Genomic DNA, 27,080 nt, shown 5'->3' with positions numbered 1-27,080 from the left:
AAAAAATATTTAGCGATTCGGTGCGATTCAATGTCGATTCGGTGCGATTCGATTCGATCCAAAATCGGTTATCTTTACACCCCTATTTGCTTCCCAACAAAGTGGGAGGAGTTCCAGATTTTGCGGAGCTCAGAAAGCACTTGCATTACTCTTGACCTGACTGGTAGCAACGCTGAAGCTGTTGCTTCACCAGGAGGGCACGGCCTGGCTAACACACACTATTGCACACCAACTAGTTGTGCCTCATATTAATATGTTATTGTTTGAATCAATTTTTCCATTACGAAATCCATGTTTGGTGGCCATTTTGAAAAATGGCTCACAAGAGCCAGATCTGGAGCGCCTATGGTTCTAAATCTCATCAGACCCCCTTTGGGAGTCTTGGTCATTTTTATCACATTATGGCAATCTGCTTTTAGTCACTCTACTAATAAAGACTTACTATTCTATTGTACGTTCAGAGGAAAAAGTTGGTACATCCTTTGAAATTTCTTACATTTCTGTCAAAATTGGTCATAAAACATGGTCTGATCTTCCCAGAAATCACAAGAAGGAACAGTGTCTGCTTGAACTAATTCCACCTAAACATTTACATGTTATATTTTTATTTGCCACAAGATATAATAAGATGATACATTTTGACAGAAATGTAAGAAATGTGAAAGGGTATACAAACTTTCCTTTGACTGTATATAAACAAATAATTTTAAACTAGAAATGCACTCAGAGAGTGCAGACCTCTGCCAAGGAAGCTGTTTGATAGAACATTGATAGAACATGTCTATGTTACACCCTATTTTTAACTTATTTTATTTATATTTTTGTGAAGTTAGAAACTGGAAAGTCGGAATTCACCCTGTCCCACAATTCAATTTGCAATCACTAGGGGCGTCCAGATTTCTAGGCTAACAATGATGAAGAATCTTTTTTAAAATCCTGGTTCCGGTTCGTGACCCGGATCATCACCAAAATCTAGTTACTAATCCATTGGTCATCATTTCCAACAACTCCACAAAGTTCTATCCAAATCCGTTCATAATTTTTTGAGTAAGTTATCCTGCTGAGAAACAGACAGACAGACAGACAGATACACAGACAGACAAACCAACGTGACTGAAAACATAGCCTAGAGGTAAAAATGTATATTACATTACATTTCACTTGGTTGACGCTTTTATCCAAAGCCACTAACAGTTATCGTAGTGTAACCAATGATATACCGTATAGAGTAGGCGTATTGGTTACAGTCCCTGGAGCAATGTGGGGTTAGGTGCCTTGCTCAAGGGCCGCTCAGCCATGGAGTGCAGTAGGGAGTGGAAGGGTGGAATTTGAACCTGCAATGCCCAATCTGATGATCTAAAGCCCATCTCCTTAACCACTAGGCCACTGCTGCCCTCTGTGTATGTATTACAAAGTGTTTCCAGAAATGCATTCCCAAGGTCAGGTGACAGAGACGTGTACAGCGATTTTGAGGGACAATTGTCTTGATCTGAGAAAAGAGCATCCCTTCCGGATAAACACAAAGAAAGAAAGAAAGAAAGAAAGAAAGAAAGAAAGAAAGAAAGAAAGAAAGAAACAATCAAAGAAGAACAAAAAATACCCTCACAGATGATGCATGTTGTTTTATTAGGTTGCTATTTTGTTATCAAAATATTATATTTTTCTTCACCACAGCAAAATCTTGTTTGTACAAAATTAATTTTCCCCGCCCACTGAAAAGATTTGATGAGTTCTTACCCAGCCGTGGCTCAGGCAGCTGGGCACTAGACTGCTACACCGGCGACCCGGGTTCGATTCCGGCCCGGGTCATTTACAGACCCTTCCCCGTCTCTCTCTCTCCCATCTCATTTCCTGTCTCTCCTTGCACTGTTCTATCTGAAACACCGCCGAAGGTGTTGCGTCACTAGGAGGGCGCAGCCTGGCTAGCAAATTGTACCATTTCCCTTTTAATTTGTGCAATGAAAGGCAAGGAAAACGGGTAGAATAATATAATTACCAGACAACATGCAAAGAGTTCTAAACAGTACATCAATGTACTGTAGGTAAATAGAGAGAGAGAGAGATTGAGTATGACAGTCTATTATCAGTTACATACTTAGTTGTCACCATACTTGGGAGAATGTACAGGGTCTCCATCTTCAGATCCTCCTCTGCAATCTCACCCAGCCACTGTAGGACTAATAGACTTTACATTTGCTGCTGAAGAGTGACACCTGTTGGCAGGGGGCATATGATTATATTATATGATATTACACTTGTAACTTAAGTCATCCTGCAAAGTCCACTACTCTGGGACTGAACTTGCAACCTTTCCGGTCACGATCCAGTTTGACAAAGGTACAATACACTGAGCTACTGTAAATGTCTAGGCCAGGCCTATTCAAATGGCGGCCCTGGGGCCAGATGCGGCCCTTGGATGGCAAGGTTCTGGCGCCCCACAAGGTCAACAAAATGAAAACAAATATGTGTGCTATCTGTGGCAGAGCAATTTGCGATTACTTACACTTCAGGTTGGGGATATCTCTCCTATGCATTCACATGAGAGTGAAATCTTATCTAAAACAGTCTCATAAATAGACCATCCTAAGGCTAAGAAAGAAAGAAGCGAATATCTGTTCTGTCTGGAAAGCTATTCGCTTGTTTCGCACCCTAACCTCGGACACTGTGCTCCTCGCAGTTATAGAGATTCTATTTTCAGCCCCTTTACTGGAAGGAATTTGAAAATTGCCCCACAGTGACTTTTTGAATACCCCTGGTCTACGCCAATAGCTCAGAGCTACCACATCTGTATGAGTCTTCGAGAGGGAGTTTTTACTAATGTTCTACCGTTGAACTCTGCTGGTTGACATCCGTTACCCTCACCCCCCTAAATGTCAATCCCATCTAGATCACGGCCCCAGTGTAACCGAGGTCATCCTGCGCAGTTCGCCACTCAGGGCTCAAACTCGCAACGCTCCAATTCAGCATGGGAGGCACAGGTACAGGTTCCAACAGCTCAGTGCTACTACAACTGTATGAAGCTTCGGGAAGGAGGTTTATTAACATTCTATTACCAAACTCTGCTAGTTAGCATCCGTTACACAAGCACTTTTATCCAAAGCGATTTAGTTATTTAGAAACAGGGTATTTGTTACAGTCCCTCAAGCAATGTGGGGTTAGAAGCCTTTACTAAGGGGCACACAAAAAAATCTTCCTATTGATATGCTGTTGAACCCCGCAGCCTGACAGCTTTCGCTGGGCACAGGACAAAGCCACCTGAATTCTATTGGAATAAGGGTTATTATTACACTATTCAATAACCCTTTATGCTTTACGTGTGCATCTATCTACCAAAGAATGCCTCGGTCTGTGTGCCTGTTTCAATCGAGCCTGATCTCGAAGGATTGCGTCTCATTTATCACGCAAACCAAACTCAAAATTGCGTCAATATAAGGACGCATTCTCTTTTATGTCACACATGCGCAGTGGCCACTCTGCTGTCTGGAGCCCCCCTGACATCTTTGTAGCCTAATTTACTGAAAAATAAGCCGTTATTCATGTTGCTCCACATAACCGCGTATTGCAACTTCATAATTAAATCCCCACAACAAAATACTGAGCTTATGGGCTATTTTAGTCACATTTTACTTCCTAGACAAAAGTCTGTTTTGCTAGGATATTAATAAAATAGCCTAACAGAAACTGTTTTATCCTATACGAGAGCATTTGTAGTATTTGTCCAGAAGACTTTTGTGGCTGCAAACCATTCAACCAGTAAGGTTTTTGAAATATTCATTGTAAATAACCCTGATGTACCCAATAGAGTCCGACTGCGTCCTGGAGAACAGGGGGCGTGTATTTAGAGGGGCGTGTATTTAGAGGGGCGTGTATTTAAGGCAGCCCTGATTGGTCCGATTCACGACGACCGCTGCAGGTGGACTTCCCCTGACTTGGAGCCATTGAAACCCATTCAAAACTTCATTTTTTCGATCTGACACATAATATTTTTTAATTAGACCTAAAGACACACCATGGGTCTTGTTTAAAAGCTGAGAACCTCAGCTCTCCAAAACTGAAAACGGTATTTCCCTAGCATCTACCAATCCGAAGGTAGCCTACTTTAAGTGCGGGGTTACTTTTCTAAAGATAGCGTTTTGTTTCCTTGGAAACGGAACGGAGATGAAGCCAGACAGACTGACGAAGCGATAAATGTATGTCATTTGACTCGGTTTTGCATTATTATGGATGCATCTCTAATCTTGACATTCTAATGGACAATCTGTGCGAGTTTCAAAATGCGTTTTTATGTAACATGGGAGTAAAATGTGTTAACAGTACGCCCGTCTGGGATTTGTTAGCTAGTCCGCTAGTTAGCTAGCAAGTAAGTAATAGATATTAGAATCGATCTGTCTCAATGGCCCAATCATAAACAAAGAAACACCAGGATTTGGATGTTTAATATCAGCAATTTGTCAAAGCAAAACATTTTGAAAACATTCACAGACCAGTTTTATATCCACAGCCTAGAGTGTCGGCAAATCTTTCCACTTTTGACACATGATGTAGTGTAGAGACCTAGCACTTGCTAGCTAACTAGCGGGCCAGCTAGTTTAACAAATCCCAGACGGGATGTAAACACATTTACTCCCATATCACATAAAAACACATTATGAAATTCGCATAGATTGTCCATTATCATGTCAAGATTAGAAATACATCCATAATAGTGCAAAACACTGACTTCTGTGGTGCAAAACCGAGTCAAATAGCGTATGCGTAACACATAAACCGCGTCCGTTTCCAAGGAAACAAAACGCTATCTATGTGCTGCGAAGCTGCTCTCAGAACAGAGTGTTTGTTACATGGTCGCTCTGTAATGTGCTCTAAGAGCAGAATTACCGGTACATGTGTGCATCAAATATGCCCTGAACCTGCAGAAAAGGTGCCCTAAGAGCAGGGTTACATGCGCTGCTAAGCATTACCATGTAGACAATAAAGACGCCCTCAGAGCAGCGAGTTAATGTGTCATATCGTTACCGATATGCGGTAAAGCTGCCCTCAGAGCATAATTTTCAAAAATGCCGCGAAATTCCCAAAGGAGCAGTTAAATGTATTGAATGTATCTGGATACCGATAAGAGCAGAGAAAACGGTACCAAAACTCTATTGTAAGCCCTAACATTATAAGTTGCAATGAGAGGAACATAAAGCCCGGTTTGACTAAGTAGGCTAAGCTAGCCACCAAAAGTTAACGTCTACCGCCGGTAGGCATTATATATTTCATTCTTCACGTGATGTCAGACGTCGTCGTGAATCGGACCAATCAGGGCTGCCCTAAATACACGCCCCTCTAAATACACGCCCCTCTAAATACACGCCCCCTGTGCTCCAGGACGCAGCCGGACCCTTCTCGATGTACCCCCACTGTTTATGATGATGTCATTTCATCGCGACCATTTCATCGCGATCATTGGATTGTGGATTTGATTGTACTGCCTGCAGTATGTGGTTTGGCTGAGCTTTATTCATCAATTGGTAAGTTAATCTGATAAATTAGATATTTATGATCTACCCTATTTGAATGCTTGACACAGCGGCACATCGGGATGATCATGCAATTTGTTTATCACACAATTCCCACTTCATTTGTTAAGCTAACTTGGTTTTACGAGCTAGCTGCTTCTACACCCGTATTGTATTGCTCGCGTGATTTGTGATGTTAACAGTTTGTTTAGTCCATAATTTATTAACGTGATTGTTTATATGCGTGCCATCTCAGCCACATCCACCTCTGGTTTGCATGTAACATCAAAATTAGCTGCAAGTTCAGTGTGGTGCAACCACAGACCTAATACAGGTCTGTGGGTGCAACTAAGTTAGCCTAGCTTTACCAAAGGTGTTGTATGATAGTTCTCCCTTTCCAAGGTCTCTGGCTTTTCCAAATTCGACATTAGCTCATTTTGCATCACTGACACTAACTAATCAGTATTAATGTGTATTTTGTGTGCAAAGTGCCGTTGAAAATATCTGAAAAAGGAGATCTGAACAGAAATAAGAGGAGCTATTAAGTCACACCAACCTAATTGTCTCTTCTAAGCACAATCTTCTCGTTGATTTAATGCATGTTATATTTTCCATCCTCTCCACAGAATATGACAACATTGTCTTCATATGGCTGTTTGTATGCATTATCTAACTGAAGTTGTGTGTGGTTTTTCTGTTGCACATTTAAGAAACTTACTATTTCTTTTGGTCTAAATCTTACTTTACAGTTTTACGTCTCCAGTTTTCCCTGAGGTCCAAAATATTCAGTGGAGTGAAACTGTTGATGGGTAAGTAGTAGTTTCATTTAATTCATATGCTGTGTTTTTTAACTGAAGTACAACACAAATCTCAATCCCTCTTTATCAGATCTCATGCTATCTGGTGACATTAGGATATAATTATCAATATTATAAATGCAGTTTTTAGGCATGTCCTTTGTATGTTCACAAAACCTATGAACGAAAGAGAGGGAAGACTAGGAGGGGCCTAGCAAAACCAAAGAGGCACATTAATACTGTAAAAATGACAATGACAGCATAGACGAGCATCATCATATTGGCTGAGAGGACACTATGATACCTCTTCCTTACGATGGTGAATAGTAGATGAGCTGGATAAAAGAGGGGTTAGAGTTTATGCAAATAGTCTTCCCTTAAAAATATCTACCCCCTGCAACCTTGTATGGAAATGGTCTCATCTTGAAAATCACTTGTATTGATATCATTAATACAATTGCTGAGGGGGTTAGTAGACTTAAGTCAGTGATGTGTATTTCCATTGCATTGGTTAATGTGCAGTCTGTTCAAAGTAAGATTTAATATCTATTGGTTGTGTTTCTGTCAGAAGTACAGTGCATTACCAGGCGAATACACCGGTGGCGACAAGATCAAGCGACAGAGAATCGCTGGACTGTGCAGCAAGAGTGATAGAAGTATGTCCGTTAAAAGCAGAATGCAAGCAGTCCAACATTCCAATTGGCTGTGGCGACTGTTGCAATACCACATCATAGCTAATTTGAATAATAAGTAAAACTACAAACTGTCGCTCAAGTCGCGCGAATTGCCTCTAGTTGCCCGAATCACTTTTGTTGCGCGACTCAATGCAAAGTCAATTACTTCCGTCGCTGGAATCGCTGATGTAGTGCTTGGTCTATTTGTGACGGATATGTTGTGGTAGGCTATTCACCTTCTATTCTTGCTATGGTTCATTCTTCTGTTTCAGCAGCAAAATGTAACAAGCTTGTCCTGGAGGACTGCTCTGATGGGGAATGCTGTGGAGGAGAGACAGGCAGACTGTGGTCCATCGTGTGTGCTCCCAGTGCGTTAATACACGGACAGTCCTTTTTAAGTAAGATTTCATATCTCCTGGACCAATAATGAAAATTTGTATTGATCAAACAAAAAAATGAAGGAGGAATAATATCCATTTATATAATCATTCAATGTGTCATTATGCATGTTTTTGTAATTTCACAGTGACACTTTTACATGTAGTTAAACACATTTCATATACAGACAAAAAATGTGCTAGGCTCCAGTGCTTGAGATTGTGACTGATGTAGACTTTGCAGCTGCACATTTAGTCCACCAGATGGCAGGATTAAGCTTACAAATCAAATAGTTACAATTAACAAAAGGCTTGACCTCAATGGGTGGCTGAACTGGTAGAAACACTTTTAGATGTTATGTTTAGTCATGGGAACTTGTGCCCAATTCATGGAAAAGTCATGGACATTTGTTGGTTAAAATGTCTTTGAACTCTGATTGGTTGCGTTTCTGTGAAAAGTGGCACATTTAAAAAGATGCATTTCTGCATGTTGCTGTCTTTCTTTAGCCTCCTAGTTTCATAATCAAAAAGCAAGTTCACAGTAAGTAGTTTTGGTATTTTGGGCAGGTCTTTGATGTGCAGATTTAATGTAGTGGTGCGCTGCTTTCTTCATCTACACCTTTCTTCATCCACACCTACTGGTGCTATCACAATAACTGATGTACACTTCTATCTGTGTTGTTTTCAGGTGCAACCAGAGGAATAATGTGATTGAGAGGAAGAGTGGCCCCATACATTGCTTGACCTGGAGCCTACCAAAGTCTAAGGTCTCAGGTAGGCAGCAATTGTGGGAATGTTGTTGGAATGTATTGTGTGTTGGCGTTACAGGGCATTCCACTCATTTCTTTGTGGTTAGACGATTCAATGTCATGAATGTCAGCCAAATCACTGGGGTAACATACTGTATGCTTTTTAACTAACCTTCTGTCTAAATTGGAAAAAACACTACTAACATGATGTTTGCCCAAGTATTGACACTACATCGTATGTGACATTTTTATGGTCGCCCTTTTACATGAAACTTAGTATGTTTCATAAGGGGCCAGTGCACAGTATGTTAGCATTTGACCACCACTGTTTGAGGTGCTGAGGAAATATCTTCAACTCCTCAACATGATGCAATTTCAAATGCCTGAATCTGGACTCATGTACCCTCCACAAGCCGTACACAAGTTTTGATGAGCCTGATTGAAATTAAAGGATAGTTCCGGCGTAAAATGAAAGTTTCACCATCGCTTTCCCATGCCACATAATGTATATAATGATGAGCCATTCTGGGCAATGCCGCGCGTATGGAGTTAATTTTAAGCTTTTTGGCGAAAAACATGCATCAGGCGGCGGGGCCAAAAAATAGTTTTTTGTTTTTTTTTTTTTTTTTTTTTATGTTTCCCCGCACGGTTATAAACAACTTCAAAAACGATACACACTCATTTCTCGTCAATCAAACGAGGCACAGAGACGATCATCGGACACATAAACCGTTCAGAGACATCATGGACCACACAGTCTTTCACTGGCCAGTGTTCAGAGGTTCTCACTGTTGCAACTCTCCGACCCCGGATGCAGGCTACTCAGTCCAGGTGGCTAGGTAGCCTAGGCTAAACATGGTCCGCGGTTCTTACACAGGCTGCGACCGTAAAATGAAAAGCTGGAACCCCGACCGTTTTCACCGACGGCCACTGTCTAAACCAGCCATATTACGGGAATGGCTAATAGCATTAGAAGTGGACATAAAACACTTTGGGATCGCTACTACCGTGTATGGAGGGAGCATTTCGAGGATGATGACTACAAGAAGAGTAAGGGAGATGGAACATCTAAATGAAACCGTCTGAAGATAAATGCTGTACCAAAAAGGCGCTATGGAGGTATGTTTGAAGAGAGAGACACATGTGTAAATGTGTCTGGCTCATGAATCTTGAGTGTCTGTGAATCTGCGTCTTTGCCAGCAAGCACTGCTTTGGGATGGCATACAGGTGCAGTAAATGTAGCCCACTACAGGAGATAAATAAACTGTCAAAACAAACTAGCGCGGGATGGCAAGTGAAATTGTGCGACCTGAGGCATTCGATGTGGTTGATGTCAAGCATGCTAGAGTAGAATTAGTTTGTGAAGCAGACAGTAATTGACCAGGGCGCGCGAGGTCAGATTGACCATTACGCAACGGAGGAGGGCTGGAGGAATTTTATAAAGTCGTACTAGAAGTGCTCTTACAGATGTAAGTACACCACCAGTGGTGTGTTATTACAAAGTTGAATCCATGTTATATTATACCGTGTTGCAATTACTTTGTAAGAGTAGTCTGGTTTAGACAGTGGCAGTCGGTGAAAACGGTCGGGGTTCCAGCTTTTCATTTTACGGTCGCAGCCTGTGTAAGAACCGCGGACCATGTTTAGCCTAGGCTACCTAGCCACCTGACTGAGTAGCCTGCATCCGGGTCGGAGAGTTGCAACAGTGAGACACCTCTGAAAACACTGGCCAGTGAAAGACTGTGTGGTCCGATGATCGTCTCTGTGCCTCGGTTTGATTTGACGAGACCTTTGTGATGAAGTGTGTATCGTTTTTGAAGTTGTTTATAGCGGGGAAACATCAAAAAAATAATAGGACTATTTTGGCCCCGCCGTGATGCATTGGCTGCGTTTTTCGCCGAAAAGCTTAAAATTAGCTAACTCCATCACGGCGCGGCATTGCCCAGAATGGCTCATCATTAGATACATTATGTGGCATGGGAAAGCGATGGTGAAACTTTCATTTTACGCCGGAACTATCCTTTAAGAGATGAAACTAAGGTGTTCACTCTTAAATTAGAGCTGATACTAATAGTATTACTGATAGTAGATACTAATAGTATTACTATCTCTCACAGTTTGTAATCATAATTTTAGCATTCCTGTTTAATGATGGAATGCTCTTGCTGAGGACTGCTGATTCTGTTGTGTTTTGTAGCTGGTGTTGATGTTGTTGTTTTTTTTATATGGCCATATGCACCGTCATATATTTACTCATGCCCATGCATGTATATTTATTTTGTTTTGCAGGTGTCTCCAGAAGAACACATCCCAATGAAGACCCCAGTCATAGTCATCAACTTGACAGCTCAGCCTGTTACCTGAACTGTGTTCTTAGAGCCAAGTGTAACTGAGGTGTTTCCACACAGTCTGTCCCCTTTAGATCTTGAACTTGCCACCACCTAGTCAACGCATCGGTTCGGGTATGGGAGGCACAGCACGATACCGCTGAGCTAAATGACCAGTCCCATAGCTCAGCGCTGCTGGTACTGTATGAGGCTTCGGGAGGGAGGTTTACTATCCTTCCACGCCACACTCTGCTAGTTGGCCTCCGTTACACAAGCTCGAATAATCCAAGCAGCCAATCCAACTTCTTCAGCACTGCCTTTGAACACTATGAAGAACCACTCAGAACCACTGGTCCTAGAACTAAATGACAACATTAAACTGTTAAAGGTCCACTGTGTAGGATGGTGATCAGAGCAGGTATTGCACCTATGCTGCTCATTGCAACTGTGCTACCTATTGTCCATTTTGACTTTTGAATTTTCAAGAATTTTACCAAGTATTTACTAGTATGTACCAATATTTACTAGTATGACCAAAATACAGTACATTATGCAACTAAATTCAAGATGGTGGACAATGGACTCCTTTCATGTTTTCATGAAAAGTGTAATTTTCCCAGTCATAATGAATACTCAGAATTTGATGGTGGTAAGTATTCTGAAAAAGGTTACATTTGTGAATGGCCTGAATGAATTCTGGAAAGAAACTGCTTAAAAATATTACACAGCGTACCTTTTAACATTTCATCTGTAGTAACAGAATGTAGCGTTTCTCAGCTGCGACTCAAACCTAGACCCTCTTTCGTGGTGGTTGTTGTAATGACACACTAAAAGCGATAATATCTGCATGAAGCTGCTCAGAAAGTGTCACTGGATATATACCTTGATAAAAGCAACAGAATCTTCAAAGAAGAACAGATACAAAATGGGATGCATGCATCATGACATTCCAACTGGTTGCAGTGATATTCATGGAAATGTCTAATGCCTTTTCACCATTAACTTAAACTTCTTTTATGTTCTGTTCTTGTCTCTTTGTTATGATTGAATTAGGAGTTTTAATTTACACAAAAGCTGACACATTTCCCACCTTTCTGTTAAGACTTGGTCCTAAGTGTTCTGATTTGTTTGCTGTTTTATACCTTGTGAATATTGATGATTTTTTAATGATTTTTAATAAACTGTTTTGATCATTACATTGCACGTCTTAGTTATTTACAGGATTTTGGTCACAGTCCCTGGAGATGTGTGGGTTTAGGTGCGTTGCACAAGGGCACTTCAGCTGAGGATGTCGGGCGAGGTAAAGCTGGGATTCAAACATGCAACCCTCTGATCTTAAACTCATTTCCTCAAGCATTAGACCACGACTGATCACCTTGTTTTACTGGTGATTTCATGTTTAATGCAATAAATAAAACATCTTAGCATTGATGATGCCCTTAGTAATTACTGTCATTGTCTTTTAAAGTATGATCACTGCATTTTGGTCATGGTTATAAGGCCAAGTTAGGCTAACACTGACTTGAGGAGTCTTCAGTGCAGCATATTGATAAAGTCCAGACACTGAGTTAGTTGATTCAATACAGTATGGACAATGAGTCTTTTTGGGCTGCATTATGAAAGAGAGCTGGCCCAAAACCTGGTTTAGTATGTGTTGGTGTTGAATACTCAATAGAAATGCAGGAGCAAAGTGAAATGATATCATGCAGTCTTGTACATTCCTTATGATGTTTAAAGACTACATTCACCATTTCTAGCTACCTTCTAGGCCCATAAAATGTGGTAAGCTATGACATGCTGATGTGTGCTTACAACAACTGTAATCCAATCATGGCATGTAGTTCATGGAATTACATATTACTTGGGTCTCGGATTAAAACTATGCATGTGACATAAAATAATGTTACCTAAAACATTTCTGAAATCTAATTGCACTCTGTTGCATCCCTTTTATGATAAGAAAAATACAGCCACATGAAATTACACCATGCAGTCTTTTGTACACCCAGGGGCGCAACTACAGTATATGAGACGTATGCGTTGCAGGGGGGCGCCAGAGAGAGGGGGGCACCAAAGGGAGGGCATTGGAGGGCGCAAAATAATGGGTTTTTTTTGGGGGGGGGGGGGGGGGGGGAAATAGTTCTTGCATACCCCCCCAGAAATGAGTAGTTGTGCCCCTGTGTACACCAGTGATACACATATTTCAAGACTACAAGACCACTAGGATTCTATCACCATTTCCAGATACTTTATAGGCTGGTAGAATGTTGATTATATGCTGCCAGGACATTCTGACATGTCCATACAACAACTCTTCCAGGCATGGCCCGTATTCTAAAGAATTGTATTATTTGAACCCAAGATTTAAGCCATGCATGTGACATACAATAATTTCCTGAATTATGCTGTGTAATCTAATTGCAATTTACACACTCACTGGTTCTGTAGCACCACCTTATACACCACATTTTATCCTTAATCCAACAGGGGTTTCATCATTTTCAGTTTGTTTCATCATTTTCAATTTGTGTAATCCCTAACAGTAACATAATGTTCCACGTGCTCATATTTGTTTTCAATAACTGCCCTATAACTCTATTACAGGCTATTCATTATGGAATTCGTGATAATTAGGGTTAGGGTTACCATTTCTAATTTCCTTTTATTGCAGGATGACAAAATTTGGTATGCAACATCAATGTGTAACGAAAAACATGGGATTGGAGTCTGATTGTGGATTACTCATTGTTAAACTCAATAGCGCCCCCTAGGAATTCTTTTTTTGACATTTTTGGCACCATCTGCTGGCAACATGCAACAATCTGGAAATCTAAAATTTGGCATAGAACATCTTTGTGTCTCCCAGAATAAGTAAGTTAAGTCAAATTACAGATTTCCTAGCCACAGACTCTGTAGCGCCCCCTACAATTTCATGCACTTTCTCTCTTTTTGACAACTTTGGCCCCACCCCCTTGGAATTCAAAAGTACATACAGACTTCATATTGGATATGTCACTTATATAGGTCACACTGAACATGTGAGTGAAGTCAAAATGCAGCCAACACATTTGCAGACTCAATAGCGCCCCCTAGAAATTCTATTTTTTGTCAGTTTTTCCTCATTTTTGACCCAGTCTACAGCCAACACATAAAAAGGTAGAAGCCTGCAATTTGGTATGTTAGATCTATGTGTCACACAGAATAGGAAAAATAAGTTAAATTACAACTTCCATGTTCACTGGCTCTATAGCGCCCCCTAGAAATTCCACATTTTTGATTTTTGGCCCCGCCTCCCAGTCACATACAAGCAGGTAGAGGGCCAATATTTTACAGATATGTTTGTCACTATAGCCTCTATCAAAATATGTGCCATATGTTGACATTCCATGAAAAAAAAGGTGTTACGCCTACCAAGCTGTAAATGGCTCCTTCGCTTCTTTTAATGGTACCTTTTTAGGATGGCTGTGGGCTAAGCATCGCCAGAGCATGGAAATTTGGTGTAATTTTTTTTTTTTTGCAGATCATGTATTTCTGCATCAAGACAAGTCAAAATAAGAATGTTTTGATGTTTTTTGACCAATTTATTGACTTTTAAGCATTAAAAGTCACAACCGTTGGATGCCAAAATTACACATGGCAAGCATTTCCCTTTCCCCACAGTGGCTACTATTAGTCAAATGCCTGAAAAATGGTTAATATAATTTCAGCACATATCCATTTGTCAATTCAAGTACATATTGGGATGTGTAAGTGGGTAATAAATGATTTATTAACTTAAAATTACCAACCGTCATAGCCGTTTCCTACCAAAATTATGCATTTCCAAGCATCCCAGTTTGCCCCACAGTGGCTACATTGACTCAAATACCTGAAAATTGGTTTATTTCACCACAGCACACATGGCTTTGTCAATCCAAGCACATATGGGGATGTTTAAGTGGGTTTTCAATCATTTATTTACTTATAAGTATCAAAAGTCTTAGTCGCTTGCTGGCACAATTATGTATTTCCAAGCAATTCAGGATGCCCCACGCATGGCTATTGAATCAAGCGTCTAAATCTTGGATTATTTCCTATCAACTTGCCAATTCAAGTGCATATGTGGATGTTAAAGAGAGTTTTAAGGATGTATGGACATAAAAGTAGGCTACCAAAAGTCATAGCTTGCTGCCAAAATAAGCATATACGTTCCCCCCAGTGGCTACATTGAGTCAAATCATGCTGGATTATTTCTGCAAGGCGTATGTTCACCTATCAATTAAACTAAAATGTGGATATTCAAGTGGGTTTTGAATTAGGCTATGTAAGTTATGTGTGTAGGCAAAACATACCTATTTTTACAGAAAAAAAAACGAACTGGCAGCATATCCAAAACGGTCTCAGATTTGACATTGCAAAACTGTTTTTTATTTTTATTTTAGAATGGCACACATCTGGCCTATAAGCACAACTCAAAATACATATTTACAAGTGGGTTTTGAAGGATCCAAGCCAGGAGTATTAAGACAAAATGCCAAAATCAAAATCTGAAATAAAGTTAGGCCAAACTAAATATTTGTTTTGTGTGTAATATTGTTTTGTGTGTAATATTTTTAGTATTATTTCCAGAGTAATACTAATACTACTGCTGCCCATTAACAGATGTTAGGAGACCTTTTTAATGAATACTTACCACCGTCATGAAATTCAAAGTAGGCTATTTGTTATGACCGCCATTTTGAATGTCCAGAAATAGAATTTTTAGCTGCAAAACTTACTGTACTTTGGTCATACTATTAGATATCACTTTAGGCCTATTATTTAGTAATTAATCATGAAAAGATCTAATTTGGCAATGGGCAGCACTGTTTCAATGAGCAGCATAGTTGCAATACTCTGGCCAACATCCTACACAGCGCACCTTTAAGTAGACCTAATATGTAACGACTTGGCCATTGCCATTCTGGTAACAGCTAATTTATGTCTACAGGGGTAGTGTTTTAAAATGTTACATACACTCTTCTCCATCATCATGCATGGTACAGTAGTTCATATTGTGTTACATATGAATGAGCTGTTTCATTGGCCTGGGCCCACTCATATTCCTCTGACAACCAAATTTCATGTTCAAGTCTTGTTACAACATACATTAATGGTGTATGTGGGCCAACTGTGTAATACACATTTGAAATGATCCCATGGGCTGCATGAAATTAAGATTTTGCCCCCAGTGTTATGTACAATAAAACTGTAAACAATACGCTACACACAGAGCTGTCAAAGTCTAGCCATACCAGACGTTTATTTCACTGAACTCGCATCCCAGCATGCCCTGCACAAATGTTATTATGTCGTCTTCAAGTAGCATCAGGAAATATGAAATATCAGCACAGGCAACAGAGCAGACATAACATTTCCCCCCTCCCCAGGGGAGACCCAGGAACATCATTCATATTGTCAGAGTACATAGTCCCTGAGATGGCCTGGATGGGCCCTTGTACGGGCCGGTCGCCTCCAGGTCTGTTGCAGTAGGCGGCGGCACCTTGCGAACACGGCGGAAAATGGCGGGACCCAGCTGCTCAGTCACTTGCAGTGGGGCAGAACAGAATGACTTGAGCTTGTGGCCCCGGGTAGGCCTGCGGATCCTCAATCAGTCCAGTGGAGCAAGTGTGGGGCTTTTAACCCTGTGGGAGCGGTCAAAGCACTGTTTCACTCTGCGTTGATGAGTGGCGACCCAGCTGCTCCAGTGTCTGGTGTCGCGCACCATGCGGGGCAGATGGTAGTGGGCCAACAGGGAACTGCAGACGATCCAAAGGTAAAGGCAGTTCGGTCTAAGTTTAATGTGAAGACTAGCAAAAAACACATTCTATTAATTTAACATATACTCAACTCCAAGCTCAAACCTGATAAAGGCATATAGTATATTGACAATTCAGAATTCAAAACAAGGACCAACCAGATGTGTCAATTACGTAAACTTTGACAAAGTTTTGTATAAAAATCACCTGTCACATCGACTTGACTGGTCCCTTGAAGAAGAAATATTACAGACTGTACACAATTCAGAATCGTTGGCAGGCATCATTAATGTATCACAGCTATTCAAACCACCTGAAATAAAATATGACTTATAGTGGATCGTGTAGAATTATACTGTGAGTCTGCATACAGCCTCTGGTCATGCAATGACCAAGTGAAGACGTATGGCAGTTCTTCAGTCACTTGGTCATAATTCGGCATCCTGGGATGGGAGAGAGGAGGGACGATTCGGCATGACAGTCTGGTAGATGAAGATGTTGGCGAGTCTGGAGTTGCGGAAGCAGATACTCCTGTACCTCTACCCGGAGGGCAGCAGGCTGAACAGCTTGTATGCGTTGTGGTATCACTGCCAATAATCAGTCCTTCATAGGTGAAGCAGGTGTTAAATGTCTTGCTTGAGGGGAGTGGGGTCCCAGAAGCCTTGTTGTAGTCTGTGCAGCTTCCACCCCACATAGTGATGATGAATCTACGGAATTCGGTGACACACTGGAAACAACATAAAAAACAGGAGATATATATTTTAAACAAATATATACATTTTTTTTAAAAGCAGGAGATATATACACAGAAACATATACATAACAATCTCAAATTAAATACAGATTCAGACATTATAATGGCTTTCCACTTGTTGCTGCATTTGGGGAAATGATACATTTTTTTAGTGTACTCATCCCTCTCAACTTTCAAGCAGTTTGTGGAGACTCATCTCGTCTGAGAGAGCTCCCCTACATAACAAAGCATTCATTCCTAATCTGTAATTCATAACCCTATGCACTTACTTTATCCTGCTTACACACGATCAGTAGGTCTTCAGTTTTACAATGGTTTACTTGTATACAGCTGTCCTCTGTGTTCACCCCACACTCTGATCCACATGGATACACATTTGGATAAAGTGTCTGCTAAATGCATTGTAATGTAATATAATGTGATAAAATCACAACACCAAAACAACAACTAAACTGTACTTAAGTTAACCTTCCTCTACTTGGTGGGTTAAAAGATGTCAAGTAGACATATTCTTTTCAGCTTTACAATGTAGAGGGGTGATATTTGTGTGGAGATCTACAAACACAACTGGGAGGTTAGCATGGTCCATTCTGCAGGAGCAGCACTGAGCAATGTGTGCGGTGTGGGGGAGATAATATGGTTAGGTTGAGAAATATGGTTAACTACTTCTACTGTGATCCACCTTCATAGTACACGGACGTAAGACACTTTACCACTGACAGATATTTGGTTGTCTATTGACCCCAAGTGATGGCCTTCAAAAACATCACAGGCAGGATAATGGAGCGCAACTTGAAAAGAATATGCTTTTTCGACAGATAAAGTAAAACATACCTGCAACCAAACTGGCAGCGTGTTCACTCATCATCTCCTTAGCACATACCCATTAGAATCTGTGAAAAGTGTAACATGCAATGAAATTAGAGTTGTCTGCCTGTACTGTATTGTGAAACTCAAACATTCTAATGACTAATCTTGCGGAGCGAGTAATTAGTGGTGTGTGTGTGGAGTCAAGTCAGTTATATTGTCATTTTCTTCATATGCACAGGTTATACAAGTAAAATGAAATTCTCACTCTATGCCATGTCAGGACATAGTCTGTAAATGTCAGTTCTGTGTATGTCTGACATTAGTGCAAGACAGGACACGTAACACTAGTAACAATAAAGTAATTAATTAATAAATAATTACAACAAGCAGCGTTGGTGCATTTTATGTTACAGAGGCCAGCAGTTCTTGGTAGTGGAGGTCTGAGGTAGTGCAGGTAAGGTGCAGGTAAGGTGCAGTCACATGGTGCGGTTCCATAGGAGCTGTCTGTGTGTGTGTATGCGTGTGCGTGTGTGTGTCCTTTCCACGAGGGACAGGATCAACAAGCCGGTATGTACAGTATGATGTCAAACGCAAACAGGTCATTTGAGTAATCTGGGTCTTCACTTTTTCCCTTGGATGCTCATCAGTGTAGGGCCTCTAAAACTTGGTCGAAGTAGACAAATACTGAGGCACTCAAGGTAACATTTTTTTCTTTTATTATTTGGCTACAATGCCTACGTGTTTCGATCCTTATGTCCCTTCCTCAGGGCATATGTAAAAATTGTAACCTTTAGGAGTTTAGTGCCTCAGCATTTTTCTACCTATGTATGATGTGTTGTATGTTGTTGCAGGGTCCAGACAGTTATTGTTGGGTAGTGTATGAATGGGATAGTGGGGTAGTGTGTTTAGAGGATGCCAAAAATCTGCACATAAGCAGTGTAGTCAGTAGATCCACATCACAAGATGAGATTCTGGGGGGTGAAATGGGATGAATTTGATGTGCAAAATAGAAAGACCACAGCTGACCGACCAGTATGACAAAATGTTCAGTTTGTGTATGCTTACCTGCAAATTAGTCTCTGGAAGTAGGAGGGGGAGGGCTGGATTATCTGACGGAGGCTGGACAGGATGAATTCCATGGGAATGGTTGAAGAGGGCAGTCGGGGTGCCCGGAGTGTCATCACTACCCCTCGCTGCAGCTCCTGGATCAGCTGGGTTGTTGGCACTGCCTGGGCTGAGGAGCTGGATTTCTGTTTTTGCCATGATTGGTAGACCCTTTGAATAACTCGTTACCAGCATGATCTATGTAGGTGGGAACAAGCAAAATCCACAAAGATGGTGTGTATACAGCAGGGGTGAAAGTAGTTTTCATGTCTTACAGGTGCTATACCCCACCCATCCCCACCCTCAACCAAACAAAATAAACATGAGCACTACAGATCTATAACTGACTCTTTCAGGTGTCTTCATAGGACACTTGTCTCAAATGGCAGTGTATGTGTTTTTCCACACCTTGCTTTTTCAGATGAGGGTTTTTGTCCAGCATTAACTCTGTTCTCTTACCAGCTATGTGCTGCTGCTGTAAATGTTATACCAGTCATACACACCTGTGCGCAACGGTACACTTTCAGATGCCTAGGAGCGATGCGATGGAGATGCCTAGGGAAATGCAGACATAACATATGATGACCATATGATCACAAGACTACTACTACTACTACTGTAACAAAACAACAACAAAAAACACAAATAACAGTACTAAAAACATTATGGTAAGCTTATTTAGTCACACAGCATCTCATTCATATGCAGTTAAAAAAAACATGAAAAAATAAAACAGCCCCACCCAATGAAGTTCGATATAGAGTTGGGGGAATTAGAATATGTAATGGAAATGGGCCATTTTATACAGAGAAGCATTTGAAACAAGGTAGACACAGTTTTGGCTGCAATGCTAGGTTGGGTGCCATGGTCAATAGGACTTTTTTTTTTAATTACTATGACATTATACTTTAGCTGACGCTTTAGTCCAAAGCACAGAGTATTGGTTACAGTCCCTGGAGCAGTGTGGGGTTAGGTTACGTGCCTTGCTCAAGGGCACCTCAGCCATGGAGCAAGATAGGGAGTGGAAAAGTGGGATTCTAACCTGCAACCCTCTGATCTGACGCCCGCCTCCTGCTCTAGGCTGCCTACTTCATGTATAGATGCAAATGTAAGTTCAAACACATTTTACCTGCATGTACAGAAAGAATGGAATTTGAACTTGAAACACCTAACCAAACCTGTAGCCTACACACACAAAATGACTGCCCATGTAGCCTACCTGGGACAGAAGCACCAGCTCAGTAGGTTAATGACAGAACCAGTCCGAAGCAGGTACAAAATATCCTGTCACCTGAAAGTTGGGGAGAGAGAGAGAGAGAGAGAGAGAGAGAGAGAGAGAGAGAGAGAGAGAGAGAGAGAGAGAGAGAGAGAGATTAGTGAACCTGTCAAGCAAGTGCTCTGCTCAGAATGAGATTTCAGAGTACATATCGCGCTATTTACTCTCTTTAGCAGAACTTTGGCGCATCTGACGTCGTTTTCAAAGTTCTGCTTGCTTGATGAGGCCGAGATACCGCTTGTAAAACCAAACAGTATAAATAATTATGGACAGAATAATTTGCCACGCGAGCAATAATGGGTAGGCTAGGCTAGGCTACACAGTAGAAGCAGCTGGCTGGTAAAACCAACTGTGACAGTCAGAAAAGTTTGGCGACTAAACCAATGATGTGACCTGGAAGATGCATTCAAATATAGCAGTTAATGCACATTCACCTTATCAATTAAATTAACTTACCTCCAGTCCAATACGGTCCAGCTAAACCCAGTACATGGGAATGCAGTCCGTAAAATCCACAATCCAGAGAGTGGTCGCAATAAAATGACATCATTGGTGTAGTAGCAGAGGGAGGGGGTCTGGGGATTTATGAATGAAATATTTGAAACTATTCAAAACGTTGTAGGCCTAGAGGTTGTTGTGCGCAAATCACGCTCTGGACAAATTTATGTCAATGTTTACAGGGTTCGTTTTAATTCAATCAAACAGAAAAAGACTTGCTAAAATCAAAACTTGACTTTAACAGCCCAAAAGAGCTCAGTATTAGTTTGTGGGGACTTAACAGCATATTTATAATGAGTCGTTACGTTAAGCAACGTGAATAACGTTTTGTTTTTGTTATAAATAGGCTAACAATAAAGCCTCCTGGCCTTAAAAGATAGTGCTGGCTACTGCGCATGTGTGACATAAAAGAGAATGCGTCGTTATATCGACGCAATTTTGGTTTTGGTTTGCGTGATAAATGAGACGCAATTCATTCGAGATCACGTTGTTCAATCTGCCCTGCTGTGTATGTATCTGTGCACCTTTGTTTTGTGTGTGTGTGTGTGTGTGTGTGTGCAACACATTTATATGGGAGGTTGGTGTTGAGCCGGGAAGCCTGAGCTCAAGGTTAACCTCTAATCTAAAAGGTCAATTGTTTTTTTCACTAACAGTTTAATCTGCATATATAAAATAATTTATAATTTAATAATGATGTACTGACCCAGGCACTTATTTTGATGCCTTTATAATCTAACAACAGTGAAAGTGTCAACATTCTTTTGAATAGAAAATAAATTACTTTACTCCACCAATAGATGGCGAGTTACCCATACAATTGTCAGGGCGTCTACTACGATGGCTGAGGATTTGAAAAGTCGATACAGTGTAACAAAACTCGGGCTACAATGTTACTGTCAAGTACATTGGCCACGGTTCCGGAAGGATGTGGCGTTTAACGCAAATTTGTGAATGGGTAAATCCCGTGGACAAAAACTGCTAACGCCTTCAGATTTGTTCTGTAAAAATGTAGACTACTTCCGCGTAGGGAAGCTAGAACTAGACAATGCTATGTCATGAGTCATGCTGCAATGTGGCTTTAATCATCCAGATTGGGGGTTGCATAAGATGTTGGTTAGGCAGGACAGAAACGTTACACTGCACTACAATGTCTACACTTCTCCCTCAAAAATGCTGCTTAATATTACTCATTGCACTTTTTGCGGGTATCACGTCGATTTATTAATGAACGTTTGCTTTTAGAGTACACACACAAAAAAAACAATGCCTGATGTTGTCAGCAATGTCGTAAACGAACACGGTGGTAAAGTCGCCTTTTAATCAATTGCATTATTATTGCGCAGTCGATAGCTCTGCTGTTGGGGGTGGGGTTGGAACTAATTGTTATGACCCAACACGGGTCATCACGTGTAACTGCACCTCAGAACCTATGCACGAGGTTTTTACTGTCCATGGATTCATATTACCAACGTGACTAATGTCAATGAGACTTCGAGCTTGCCAGGGGACAAAACGATGTTGACCTTGCTTTCAGTTGTTTGCGTTCATTGAAAAATATGTACCCAAACGCGGTGACGTTCGTCTATCCCCTCCTTTCCCTGGAATACTGTGCTGCTGCAGTGCTGAGTAATCGGCTCAGGTCAGGCGTGTGATCCTTCTCTCTGCAGGATTTTGTTCTTTGCTATCTGCCTGCCCGTCATCCGTTGAGCTCTTCTACGTCGTAATGGAGGCCACCTGCTGTCCACGCCAGTGGACATGAGAAGGGCATGCATGCACTGCCCAGGGCCGCACAAACCCGGCGGATGAAACAGTAAAAAGTACTTAGAATTAATAGCTTTAGTTTCACTGCATCTGGTTTTGGGGGGCTGCTGCAGCTGCAAAAAGTGGTAAATGCAAAAACTAAGAATCCGAGAGAGAGTACTGGTAAATAAATTAATTTACCCATGACATGCAGTTTGTTTCAGCACTAACAGCAATCGAACTGGTTCAAATTTTGAACTCCCCTAATCCCAAATTGCTAACAGTACATTAGGCTTTAGTGTGTTCAGTGCCCAGTTGCTGAGCAATTCCTAGATGAAGCCCTTTAAACATTTCTCAGCTTGAGGCCTGAGTGTGCAAAGCGGACACCATGTCTGTAGAAGTGCAAGCCCATGACCCAAAACAGGCCATTTTTGGTCTTACCATAGTCAATGTGACACATGCGCTCAAGTTTCAATCTTTGTTTATGGCCAGGCTATGTCCAGCAAGCAAGCGCAATCATGCCTTGGAAAACTGTTGGGAGAAGGGGGGCGGGGTTCACCCTGTCGCAGCTGCTGGCATCATATATCCAAACTGGCATTTCATTCATCCCCAACCAGCCACACTGCGCAGCCCCCCTGTGTACAAACATGTCAGCACCTCATACATTTCCAAGACATGATCCTTAGACGCGCAATGTCTCAACTTGGCACAACCAGGCAATAAATGGCAAGTTATTCCCAAGGCAGAGGTGGGGTACACCACACTATTCGTGAGCAACCCAAGTGGTTAGACTATACAGCAGAGCAGGGGGGCAGAAAGAGGCTTGATAGGAGGATAAGATGTATATTTAGAAGATGGGACGTAATCCACTTCACGCCAGAGTTAATCCCGTCTCCGCCATCACATGACATCACTTCTACTACCTGATGTAAAACAAATAATCTGCACTGCAGGTTGAGTGCATTGGCGGGCAGGTGGCCAATGACCATTTCAAAAATGCCCCGACAAAGTTGCGTCCATTAGCGTATAATTTAGACTGCTGCTCAACCCATTCACAGAGCGGCATGGATTAATGTCACAGCCTCGTGTGAAGCCTTCGACAGCTGACTTTGGCTGCGCACCAAGTGCAATTTTGGAGGGCAACCAAGGTGTTTGGTTTCACCTTAGGAAGTGACAGCAGCTAGCCTAGCAATGAGTCTCGACTGGTCAAGGAGCACTCGCGTGAACTTGTGCCTCTCAGTCACCACAATCACTCATGCCCAGACACATCGGCCTAATCCAGAACAAAACAAGGGCACAACTAAACAAGTAGGTTCAGTAGGTTGTCTTTATTAAAGTGATGACTAAAAACAGACCGGCTGGATGACAGGTTTCAGTACCCGGCGTGGTTGCTTAAATCCTGGGAATGACAATGCGATTAGGGGAACAAAACAGAAAAGAAAACAGGACGAGAGAGAAAAAAAAATGGGGCCAAAGCGAAAGATCAAAACCAATTCCCCCAGTACAACTAGTACTGACATACTAGCTGGTCCCTATAAATAAGGCGGAATTTGACAGTCCTTCCAAATGTACAAGATATGTTACAGACACCTCACAACATTTATGGTGGACATAGAAAAGGATTTTACAAGAGCTTCTTCAGCTCGTCGTACAGGACCAGCACGAAGGCACCGCCCATGCCTCGGAGAACGTTGGACCAAGCACCCTTGAAGAAGGCCTTGCTACCCTCATCACGTGCGATCTTCCTCCAGCAGTCCATTGTGCCAGTGTACATGATTTCAGCTGCAATGCAAACCAAGAGGGACAGTTAGCGCTCACCCATAAACTGCACATACCACTACAGTTAGCAACAGAATAAAAAAAAGCAAACTGCCAAAAAAGCTGTGTGAAACAGTACCTCCTTTACGTCCAGACTGCATCATCATACGACGACGGACAGTGTCGAAGGGGTAGGACGTAAGACCGGCGACGGCGGTTACAGTCTGAGCGATGGCCCAGCTGACCAAGATGTGGGTGTTCTTGGGGTCGGGCAGCATACCTGCAACAAAGCACAAACGACACATTACAGCAAATAACTAAACCATGTCTTGGGTAGACAGGCCATCAACTTGAACAGAATCAGATAGGCCATCAACTTGAACGGAATCAGAAAAGCTTACCCTTGGCGGTGTCGTAGATGCCGAAGTAGGCCGCTCTGTAGATGATGATACCCTGCACAGACACGCCGAAGCCCTGGTACAGACCCTTGATGCCGTCGGACTTGGAGATCTTCACCAGGCAGTTGCCCAGGCCGCTGAACTCCCTCTCAGCTCCGGCCTTACCGACATCAGCGGCAAGACGGGTTCTGGCGAAGTCGAGGGGGTACACGAAGCAGAGGGAGGTGGCTCCAGCGGCACCACCGGAGGCCAAGTTACCAGCAAAGTATCTCCAGAACTGGGTGCGCTTGTCGACGCCGTCCAGGAAGATCTTCTTGTACTTGTCCTTGAAGGCAAAGTTGAGGGCCTGGGTGGGGAAGTATCTGATCACGTTGGCCAGGTTACCTCTCCAGAAGGAAAGGAAGCCCTGCTCCTTGGGGATACGGGTGACACAGTCCATGATGCCCTTGTAGTGCTTGTCGGCGGTGATCTGTTTGCTGGCATGTTGCACCTAGAAACCAACAGGTAAAAATGCCATTTAGTCAGGGGAGAGCAATTTGAAAAAACAAAGCTTTGAGATGTGGTGATAAATATCACTGCAAACAAAACTAAGAGAATGTTACCAAGATTTAAGTTATTTGAGCAGCATACTGGGTCACTTCATTCTGTTCTGAAACTTGGCTTGCAATATCAAGATGGAGGTCAGCTAAAGCACTGCAGGCACACAATGACGTCTTGGACGGCGATCAAAAACTAAACGATGTCTGGTGCAACTCTGCGGTCAAATGGTCTGATAAATGGCGCAAAATGTCCATTAAGCTTGCGGAGATAGCTACGAAGCCCATTGCATTCTTAGCATCTCGTCAACCTCCGTGTACACTGGCTAGGTTAACAAGTAACGCTAGCCTACTGTAGGCTAAGAGCGGCTATCATCTTCCAAGACAATGTGACCGGATTACCTTACATCCTCAAAGTTAAACACAACCTCCATTTCAATACAAATAAAGCATGTATTACCCAGTTATTACCAAATACAATGTTCAAAACTTAAATATCCCCACTATTAAAATGGACTTCTCGTATTACTGACGTCGAGAACAATTCGTTCCATCACGAAACTAGCTGACAGGCTAAGGTTAGCTTGCTAGGCCTCAACAACCCGAGGCCTCCCCTTCCCACGACCTTGGCCATTCGTTACAGGGAACTGGCTTGACTTCCGATAGACATGATTTTATCAAAAGAACGATTTGTTCTTTTGCCAGTTCCCAGGCGGGTCTTAGATACAAATTCATATTCTCCACAGCAACAAAAACTAGCGTATCGATTGACATGCGATTATTGAAAGAAATCATTAGGATTCCAAGGCGCCGCACTGGTTACTTCCCCATCATGCCTGTGTGAAGTTTCAACTGCGGCAGGTTGTCTTTCAATTAAGTCGCTTCAGTGAAACTTAATATTTAATATCTTGCAGAGGTCCACGTTGCGACCTCGAGTAATGGACAAGGTTATGCTTACCAGTTAGCAGAGACACGTCGAAATATATACTTTGCTAAATAGATTCTATGGCTGCGTAGTTAGCCAGATATGAAATGGCATCAATTGATGGTGCTGTCCACACTTCAAGTAATTACCCAAGGAATGTCAAATTGTAGCTCAGTGTTCAAAATTTACTGGACAGTCAACTAACGTTTATTGTTAAAAGCCAACCTTCCAAAGATACTAGAATTCATCATTCATTTGCCAACAACCTCTGGTGTTACGTAATGGTGGACTTTGTTAGCTACATTGCTAGCCAGCCTAGCAGGTAACGTAAACGACATGCCTCAAAGTCATCACCTCTAGCCGCTTGAATGACAAACTTCGCAACACGACAAAGTCATTTGAGCCACCACGCAATAAAACAACCCAACATTTCATGGACTTTGATGTGACTTGCATCCAAAAAAGATGGTGGCAAACACTTGGTTCCACATTTCAATGAAGACATTAGCTAGCATTCCATAGTAACATTGCTATATCCACCAAACTCAAGATTCTCAGGTTACCGGCTTACCTGAAGAAGCAGCTTCACTCTCTCGATGGGAGCAACAGCTGTTTTAGAGACAGCAGCAGAAATACCACCAGCCAAGAAGTCCTTGGCAAAGGACATGGCCACGGAGTCTCCAGACATGTTTGGGTGATTTCAGATCAAGTCGGAACAGGGCAAAAAAAATCCTCCGCCTCGACTCTGGGCTGGTCTGCCGGCTCGGTCGAAATGGCCGATGAACAAGTTTCTGTACTGATTTAAAAACGGATGAGGTCGCGAGACAAAACGGGATCTCAGGCTTGGGGTTCTATTGGTTGTTTAGGTGATGGGAGGGGAACAATGAGGTGAAACATTCTAAGCGCCTGGAAGAACTTCACACTCAAACATTTGATTCAATAGTCTATAACCGATGCAATCACCATCACTGTTAATTCTCAAGAACATTACTGAATTGCATAAGGCATATATCCAATATGCATTTTCTCAATGAAGAGCTGCATTGTTTTGGGTGGGGAAAACAGGTTGCATGGCAACT

The 27,080-nt window shown here is 41.9% G+C and overlaps 1 protein-coding gene and 2 long non-coding RNA genes across 6 annotated transcripts; 1 reads left to right on the top strand and 2 right to left on the bottom strand.

The window, feature by feature from the left end:
* The first annotated feature begins 5,486 nt into the window (after positions 1–5,486).
* Positions 5,487–8,255, top strand: LOC134439654 (uncharacterized). 4 transcript variants are annotated; one of them, XR_010032815.1, is made up of 4 exons: positions 5,487–5,513; positions 6,251–6,310; positions 7,245–7,370; positions 8,038–8,255. It is a non-coding gene; the product is annotated as an uncharacterized LOC134439654 (long non-coding RNA). The 4 variants fall into 4 exon arrangements; XR_010032816.1 differs by lacking the exon at positions 5,487–5,513 and adding an exon at positions 6,870–6,954 and having other exon boundaries at positions 5,520–6,310; XR_010032814.1 differs by lacking the exon at positions 5,487–5,513 and adding an exon at positions 6,867–6,954 and having other exon boundaries at positions 5,520–6,310.
* Positions 8,256–15,679: 7,424 nt separating this feature from the next.
* LOC134440143 (uncharacterized) lies at positions 15,680–19,367 on the bottom strand. The gene is made up of 3 exons (XR_010032915.1): positions 18,832–19,367; positions 17,791–17,849; positions 15,680–16,929 (listed from the first exon to the last, which is right to left on the bottom strand). It is a non-coding gene; the product is annotated as an uncharacterized LOC134440143 (long non-coding RNA).
* Positions 19,368–23,693: 4,326 nt separating this feature from the next.
* Positions 23,694–26,824, bottom strand: slc25a5 (solute carrier family 25 member 5). Its single transcript, XM_063190094.1, has 4 exons — positions 26,573–26,824; positions 24,544–25,030; positions 24,282–24,422; positions 23,694–24,166 (listed from the first exon to the last, which is right to left on the bottom strand). Exons 1-4 carry the CDS (start codon positions 26,687–26,689, stop codon positions 24,009–24,011), a joined length of 903 nt encoding a protein of 300 aa, XP_063046164.1. The 5' UTR covers positions 26,690–26,824; the 3' UTR covers positions 23,694–24,008.
* Between the last annotated feature and the right edge of the window lie 256 nt (positions 26,825–27,080).

The sequence above is a fragment of the Engraulis encrasicolus genome, chromosome 23 (assembly GCF_034702125.1).
Source record: "Engraulis encrasicolus isolate BLACKSEA-1 chromosome 23, IST_EnEncr_1.0, whole genome shotgun sequence".
NCBI lineage: Eukaryota > Metazoa > Chordata > Actinopteri > Clupeiformes > Engraulidae > Engraulis > Engraulis encrasicolus.
Note: the sequence above shows the minus strand (reverse complement) of the source record. Positions and strands in the feature narration are given on the sequence as shown.